Below are 8,030 nucleotides of genomic sequence, written 5' to 3'. Positions count from 1 at the left end.
TATTCCCCTAGTCAAAACTTTGCAGTTTCCTGACTATCAAGAGAGTTGACCCTTAATTCTGTGTGTTATTTGAGCCTTCTCACCAACCAGTTTCCCTACTTATCTATGTCCTGATTCCTTTTCTTTCTTTCTTTCTTTTTTTTTTTTTTTTTTTTTTTTTTTTTTTGAGACGAGTCTTGGCTTCTGCCCGCCCAGGGCTGGAGTGCAGTGGCCAGCTCTTTCAGCTCACTGCAGACTCCGCCTCCGGGTTCACGCCATTCTCCCTGTCTCAGCCTTCCCAGTGTGGGATACAGGCGCCCGCCTCGTCCGCCCGGCTAGTTTTTTTGTATTTTTTAGGTAGAGACGGTGGTTTCCCCATATTAGCCAGGATGGTCTCGATCCCTGACCTCGTGATTCTGCCCGTCTCGGGCCTCCCAAAGTGCTGGGGATTACAGGCTTGGCCACCGACGCCCGGCCTCTTTTTTTTTTTTTTGAGACGGATTTCACTTCACTCTTGTTGCCCAGGCTGGAGTGCAATGGCGAGATCTCCGCTCATCGCAACCTCCACCTCCCAGGTTCAAGCGATTCTCCTGCCTCAGCCTCCTGAGTAGCTGGGACTACAGGCGCCCGCCACAATGCCCAGATAATTTTTGTATTTTTAGTAGAGATGGGGTTTCACCGTATTGGCCAGGCTGGTCTTGAACCCCTAACCTGAGGTGATCCACCCACCTTGGCCTCCCAAAGTGCTGGGATTACAGGCATGCGCCACAGCGCCCAGCCTCTATGTCCTGATTCTAACTCCTCCTACTCACACTTTAGTCCTGGATTCAAAACCCACCTCCTCTACTTCTATCCACGCTGACCTCTCTCCCTTTTACTATAGCATACTCATGGTACATCTCATTTTGGCAGCTTATTTATCAAGTGATTAATGTGTATGCTCAAGTGAACTAGATGTTTTGTGAACACAGAGAATGAGATAAGATCCCTTGCCTGGAGGAGGAAACGTTGCTGTTTTGTCATGCTATGTTTCCTGAGAGCAAGCCATGTATCCACAGGAAAATGGAAGTCCTCAGATTCTTCCAGGATGTCTCTGTGCTATGAACATGCTGGAATTTCAGAAAGGCTCGCTAAATTGAATTAAACTCTCTCTCTCTCTCTCTCTCTCTCTCTCTCTCTCTCGCTCACTTTCCAATTGATTTAGTTGAAGTGCAATAGCTAATATGCACTTAAACTGTCCAAAGTAACAGAACTAGTCCACTACCGCTAGGCCATGAACGACTCTTCCAGAGGTAAGAAAGGAAAACCCACCCTGGTGTGCTGCCCGATTAGCAACAAGGAAAAATTTGTTCAATGCAAGTCTACTCTCCTGGTGGGAGCCTTGTGGTTATGCTGGATTATGCTTGGTTGTGCAGGTGTAAACTGCTGCAGTGGGAAATTAAGTGTGGTGACCAAAGGCGTGATGCGCAAAGGAGTGAGGAAAGGCAAAATGAGCAGAGTGGGGAAGAGGAGTAGCAGAAATCCCCCAGAGCAGATGAGCAGCAGGGCCATCAAAGAAGGACTGGCTTCCTTCTCACATAACCAAGGCCAGTCCCTGGGAACCACAGTTCAGACTTCACGTATTTGTAGCAGTAAAGGCTTGATGTTGGCAAGTTTATTTCCCAGACACCTGTTCCCGCAGGTAACAGCAGCCGGAGCAGCTGCTGTGAGTGACTCTGAGGTCATCTCTCTCAAAGGTCCCGAGCTGAAAGGATTTGGAGAAGCACAAACCCCAAACCCAGGTTCTTCTCCATGGGGCCCCGGAATAAGTTGGAAAATCTAACCAAAGCAGGAAAAACTGGCGAGCCTGGAGATCGGGGCAGAGACGGAATAGAAGTCCCTGTTGACTTCAGGCATCCCCTGTCTCTCCCACCCTAAGCCAGGAGAAAAATCCGCTTCCTGCAGACGACCTCAGACCAACCAAGGTGCCCGCCGAGTCTCTCCTTGCAGGTCCGGCCCACGATTTCCACCCATCTCTTTCCCCCTGGCGCGGGGCGGCGGCAGGCGGGGTCACCAGATCCCCCTAGCCCGGGCCCCTCCGGGCGCCGGGGACGCTGACGCTTACGCTCCTCCTCTCTCGCCTCCCCTCCCCATCTCTCCCCTCCTTCTTCGTCTAGTCCCTCCCCCAGCCTCGGCGCAGGGGGGCCGGGCTTGGCTCCGCGAGGCCCGTGCATTCCAGAGAGCCCAGCGAGCTAGAGCAACAAAGGAGCCGGGTCGTCGGCGAGGAGAGCTCGGGGGTCTGCGGCGCGCTGGGGCGAGGGTGGCTGCTGGGCCGCGGGCTGGCGCGGGGGCGGAGCCGGAGCTGCATTCGCACCCCCGGCCCGCGCCTGGCCTCCCTCGCGGGGCTGGCTTTAATGGTGGGAGAGGGAATGGGGCTGGGGATTGGGGGCCCAGGGGGCTCCCAGGGCTGAAGACAACTTGGATTGCTAGGCGAGGGCTTTGGGAGTCGTGCATCCCGGTCCGGGCCTCCGCAGCCCAACATGGGCCCCAGGTTCCAAAGTTTGCGAAGTTGGGCGCCGAAGGGCCGGGGCGCGTGGAGCGTCCGGAGGGCCCCGGGCCCGGTTTCTCCGGGCGCACAGGTCGCATGAGCCGCCTCCGCGCCCGCAAGGGTCGTGCGTGTGGCCGGTGGGCTCCGAGGAGCGGGCGGGGGCGCCGGGGTTTTTGCTGAGTTGGCGGGGTTGGCCATGGCCGCTGCCCGCCCCGCGCGGGGGCCGGAGCTCCCGCTGCTGGGGCTGCTGCTGCTGCTGCTGGGGGGCCCGAGCCGGGGGGCGTCCTCGAGCGGGAACGCGACCGGGCCTGGGCCGCGGAGCGCGGGCGGGAGCGCTAGGAGGAGCGCGGCGGTGACCGGCCCTCCGCCGCCGCTGAGCCACTGCGGCCGGGCTGCCCCCTGCGAGCCGCTGCTCTACAACGTGTGCCTGGGCTCCGTGCTGCCCTACGGGGCCACCTCCACACTGCTGGCCGGGGACTCGGACTCCCAGGAGGAAGCGCACGGCAAGCTCGTGCTCTGGTCGGGTAAGTACTCCGGAGCCGGGTTGGAGGGGGGGGAGTTGCTGCGGTAAGACGGGGGCACCCTTCGAAAGAACAGGCTCAGGCCTGAGCCTCGGAGAGGGCGGGGACAGCACCCAGGAGAGTTGGAGGGACAGAGTCCGAAACTTTGGGGGCGGGTTACGTGCAGGATGGGACCCTCGGTCATGGGAAAGGGAGGGCAAGGAAGTTGATGAAGCGAGTCACAAAGGACCCGAGCTGGTGGGTGAGCAAAGGATGGCGGGGATGAGGGGCCCGTGAGGAGGGGGCTCTAAGCCACGGGAAAAGACATTTTGTAAGAAGAGGAGATGCTCCACCTACTCTGGAAGCAGGGTGCCGGGGGATTCAAGGAGGTGTTCAAGACCCTGGGGAAATTGGAGTTGGAGAGGAAAAGGGGAGGGATGACGGTGGAAGAGGTTTAGGCATTTGGAGGGAAGGGTAGGGGGACATGATCGAGTGAAGTTTTGAAGGAAATGAAACCTCCTTAACGATGAGTTATTAGAAGGTAACCAGAAAGTTCTGGAAATCTTGATTTAGGAGACAGGAAAGAAGCCTAGAGAACTGTGATCTTGTCTGACTTTCACAGGAGATTTCATTCAGCTTGTGCATCTGAAAAACGGGCACTCTGACGCATGCAGGAGATTATGAAGGAATAAGACCTTTCTAACGATTATTTATGTGTTCTTTGGAAATTTGGTTACCCAGGCTGGTCAGGGCTGTGGAAGGACGCTTAAGTCTGGAGTGTTGAGAGCCTGTGGACACTTCCATGGTGGTTTGAAGTCCCAGAGCCCCCTCACTGGAGTGGCAGAGTCTGAAAAACTGCACACTGAACCCAAATGTCCTTCCTTAGCAGTGTGGAGTATATGCTCTCCCCACCTGTCACTTTTCTAGATGAGGCCTGGAGGGTGCTGGGGAAGGGAGCTGGCCTTATCTAGCCAGTGTGATTCTAAAACTGTTCTTGAAAAAGAAAAGAAAACCAGGAGCCAGGAGCAGAACTGGGAGCCTCCCTCTTTTGACAGGGCTGGGGTACCCCATGTCTTAGCTCTGCCCAGGGGTCTGGTGAGGACCCTAATGTAGGGAGTGTATGTAGGCCGCCTGTCATTGACAAGTTCTCAGCCTTTGTCAGATGTTGGACAAGTCCATAAGGTTCCTGGCTTGGTTCAGATGCTGGAGGAGGAACTTGGAGGATGGTATCCGTGGTACCCATAAGGTGGAGCTACATCCTTTGTGGGGATCAGGTTCTAAAGTCAGCACAGCACATTAGACAGAAACCGGGTGTAATCAACAGTGGCTTTGAAAACTCTGCAGATTACTGTAGTGTAAGGTTGATGTGGTTTTGCATATACACTCCTTTTACGACATTTGCATAAATGTGTTACATGTATACTCATACATAAGAATGGGTATACATAGAAGACAATAATTGTAATTTTAAAGTTACATTCATGCAAAAGACTGAAAGAATAATAGTAATAAAAAGAACACCAAAGTAAGATTAAGCAAGGTTGCTTTGAGCACCACTTGAGTTTAGGAGTGAGCTGAATGGAAAGTCCAAATCTCTCAGCACTAGAATCTCACCCAGTTCTGAGTTGCTCATGCTGTCAAAGGATAATCTTTCTGTCCCTCTCTTTATTGATTTTGCAGGGACCCATGGTTTAATTTTCCCAAGTTAAATGCATGTTTGATGTTGCCTCCTTGCAGTTACCATCAGATCAAGGAGGAAGGGTATGAACGTCTTTCCAGCCCATACTCTTGAGAGCAGCTGCTGAGCAGACAGAAGTAGTTTAAGCTGGAACATGTACGAGTTAGTACCATCTGCTGGTTGTGCAGGTTGAAATCTCATTTTCTGTGCCTTTTGGCAGGGTAGGGTCCTGCAGAGACGCCAGCACTGAGCCCAGCACCATTAGTTCCATTAGTTCACTATGAGTTCTCTGCCACCAACCACCATCACTCAGCTCATTCCTGTTTCCATCTGCGTTCTGGTTGCACTCTTTCTGCTTGGGTCTTGCAAGTGGAGCAGAAGCAGGTGTTAGCTTGAGCTGGGTAATGAGTAGGTAGAGTGAACCCGAGCCTTGAGTCTCGTGTGAGAATCACAGCCAGGTCAGCTGGTAGCCTCTGGCAAGTTGTTTATCATGTCCTGAGTTAATCATCTTGATTTTGCATTAGACATGATCAGTGTTACCCGGCTCTTAGGGCCGTTTTTGTGGGTGAAGGATGAAGATGATCTAGGTTGTCTTCATCGGTAGACTCTTGAAGGTAGAGACTGGGTCTTCACTTTTTTCAAAGCCTCCGAGTACTGAGTACACATCCATGCTTCCATTCATGCATTCAGTTATGTATTGAATGTTTGCCATATGTCACATTCTGGGCATGTAAGGATGAAGAATACAGACATGATCCTCTGTCATCAAGAGGAAGACAGGTTGGGCATGGTGCTCACACCTGTAATCTCAGCACTTTGAGATTACAGTGCTGAGGTGGGAAGATTGCTCAATCCCAGGAGTTTGAGACCAGTCTGAGATCTTATCTCTAAAAAAAAGAGGAAGACAGACCATTCAACAGGCTTTAGAAATACCTGTGAAAGGGCTGGGCATGGTGGCTCACACCTGTAATCCCAGCACTTTGGGAGGCCGAGGCAGGTGTACCACGAGGTCAGGAGATCGAGACCATTCTGGCTAACAAGGTGAAACCCCGTCTCTACTAAAAAATAAAAAAAAAAAAAAAAAAATTAGCCGGGCATGGTGGTGGGCTCCTGTAGTCCCAGCTACTTGGGAGGCTGAGCCAGGAGAATGGTGTGAACCCAGGAGGTGGAGATTGCAGTGAGCTGAGATAGCACCACTGCACTCCAGCCTGGACGACAGAGCGAGACTCCATCTCAAAAAAAAAAAAAAAAAAGTAAAGTAAAAAAGAAATACTTGTGAAAGGTACTGTGGCATTTTAGGGTGCTGAAAAAGCACAAAGGACCCAAAGAACATCCCCAGAAGAACTGACATTTAACCTATAACTTGACACATAAGCAGGAATTGCCTGGCCGAGGGAGAGTTGAGGTGTGAAGATCCAGGTAGGAAGAGGAAATAGTATGTACAAAGATGTAGAGGTAGGAGGGCTTGGTGCTTTTAAAGAAAGTGTAAGAGTTGCAGTAGAACTGGATCAAAGCGTGTGAGGGGTTGAATTGTAAGAGATAAGACCTAAAGAATTAGAAAATAAAGGGATGTATACCTCATATTAAGTTTGGATGTTATCCAGGGGATGATAAGGAGCCATTGAAAGATTTTAAGCAAGGGAGAGATGTAATTGTCTTTGCATTTTAGCTGGATCTCTTTGGGTGTGGTGTGAAGAAGCCATAGGAGCAGGGAAAGCCTGGAGACTGACTTCTTGACCAGGGGATGTCGAAGTAGCCCAAGTGAGAGACGATGGTGGTTGGGACTTGGTAACAGGACGGAAGGAGTGGGCAGATCCCACTAACTTTCAGAGGTAGTGCTCAGAGGGCACTGATGAGTTAGATGTGGAGCCTCAATGAGTGGGAGGCCTCAGGTTTCAGGCTTGGATGGAAGGTGGTGCCATTCCCTTTCACTAAGATAGAGAATGCTAGAGGAGGAAGAAGTTTAGGCAGGAGGTGTGGCTTTGATTTTGGCCATGTGAATTAGAGATGCTCATTGGACATCTATGTGGAGATTCTTGGCAGATCTGGAAACAGGAATTGCTGGAGAGAGGTGGCTACTGTGTGCTTCCTTGGCCCTGACTACTGGGGCTTTGGAAGGATGCCATTGACTGAGGAAGTTTATAGCTCAGGTTGGTCCAATTTCTAGGTCTGTATAGACCTCAGGTCTTTCCTCTGTCTTTCATCTCTCTGGCCTCAGGCTTCTTCAGTCACTTAGCATCTCTCCCCTTTACAGCTGGAAATGCCTCCTCCCAGGCATTCCAAGCTGACCAGACAAACATAATGTCCAGGCCGTGGTCCACCTTAGGCCAAACCTGGTTTAGTAAGTGGGGCAAAAAAGCAGAGAGGCCTGCAGCTGGCAGTGATGATAGTCCCTGAGAGCCAGCACGTAGCCTCCTTAACCACTGCTGTGCTCTGTGTGGTACGTAAGTGTGTGGCCCTGTCACCTTGCCCAGGTGCAGGTAAGTAGGAGAGAGACAAAGGCTGGGAGGAATTTCTTGTTTGCCTGTCACACATTGAATTGAAGGGTGAGAGGAGGAATGTTTTTGGTGATGGTGGATTATTTTCAGGGACAGATCAGAAAGAATTTCCTTAGAGCTGTTCCCAAACTTGGCTGATGATCAGAGTCAGTTAAAAAGATATATATGGCCAGGTGCAGTGGCTGATGCCTGTAATCCCAGCACTTTGGGAGGCTGAGGCGGGTGGATCACAAGGTCAGGAGATTGAGACCATCCTGGCTAACACGGTGAAACCCCGTCTCTACTAAAAATACAAAAAATTAGCCGGGCATGGTAGTGGGCACCTGTAGTCCTAGCTACTCGAGAGGCTGAGACAGGAGAATGGCGTGAACCCGGGAGGCAGAGCTTGCACCACTGCACTCCAGCCTGGGTGACAGAGTGAGACTCCATCCCCCCCCCAAAAAAAGTGTGCATATATATATATGTATGTATGTATAGGCTGGATGCAGTGGCTCACACCTGTAATCTCAGCACTTTGGGAAATTGAGGTGGGAGATTGCTTGGAGCCAGGACTTTGAGACCAGCCTGAGCAACAAAGTGAGACCTCATCTCTAAAAAAAAAAAAAATTAGCCAAGCATGTTGGCACACACCTGTGGTTCCAGCTACACTGGAGGCTGAGGCAAAAGGATCACTTGAATCCAGGAGGTTGAGGCTGCAGTGAGCCATGATCACACCAGTGCACTCCAGACTGGGCAACAGAGCAAGACCCTGTCTCAAAAATACATATGTTTATATGTATGTATATATGTATGCACACACACGTATAGGGAAACTATAAAATATAGAAAACATACACGGGCCTAAGTCT

The 8,030-nt window shown here is 51.4% G+C and overlaps 1 protein-coding gene across 2 annotated transcripts in view; it reads left to right on the top strand.

Annotated features, from left to right (window-relative positions):
* The first annotated feature begins 2,211 nt into the window (after positions 1–2,211).
* Positions 2,212–8,030, top strand: part of SMO (smoothened, frizzled class receptor) — a 27,580-nt gene continuing 21,761 nt past the window's right edge. The window contains exon 1 of one of the 2 annotated variants that reach the window (XM_017896280.1): positions 2,212–3,030. In XM_017896280.1, coding sequence (XP_017751769.1) covers positions 2,703–3,030 — 328 coding nt within the window. In that variant the 5' untranslated portion in view covers positions 2,212–2,702. The remainder of the gene's footprint in view (positions 3,031–8,030) is intronic. The other variant, XM_017896282.1, reaches the window with a different exon arrangement.

This window comes from Rhinopithecus bieti, unplaced genomic scaffold, assembly GCF_001698545.2.
Source record: "Rhinopithecus bieti isolate Rb0 unplaced genomic scaffold, ASM169854v2 scaffold_26131, whole genome shotgun sequence".
Taxonomy (NCBI): domain Eukaryota; kingdom Metazoa; phylum Chordata; class Mammalia; order Primates; family Cercopithecidae; genus Rhinopithecus; species Rhinopithecus bieti.
Note: the sequence above shows the minus strand (reverse complement) of the source record. Positions and strands in the feature narration are given on the sequence as shown.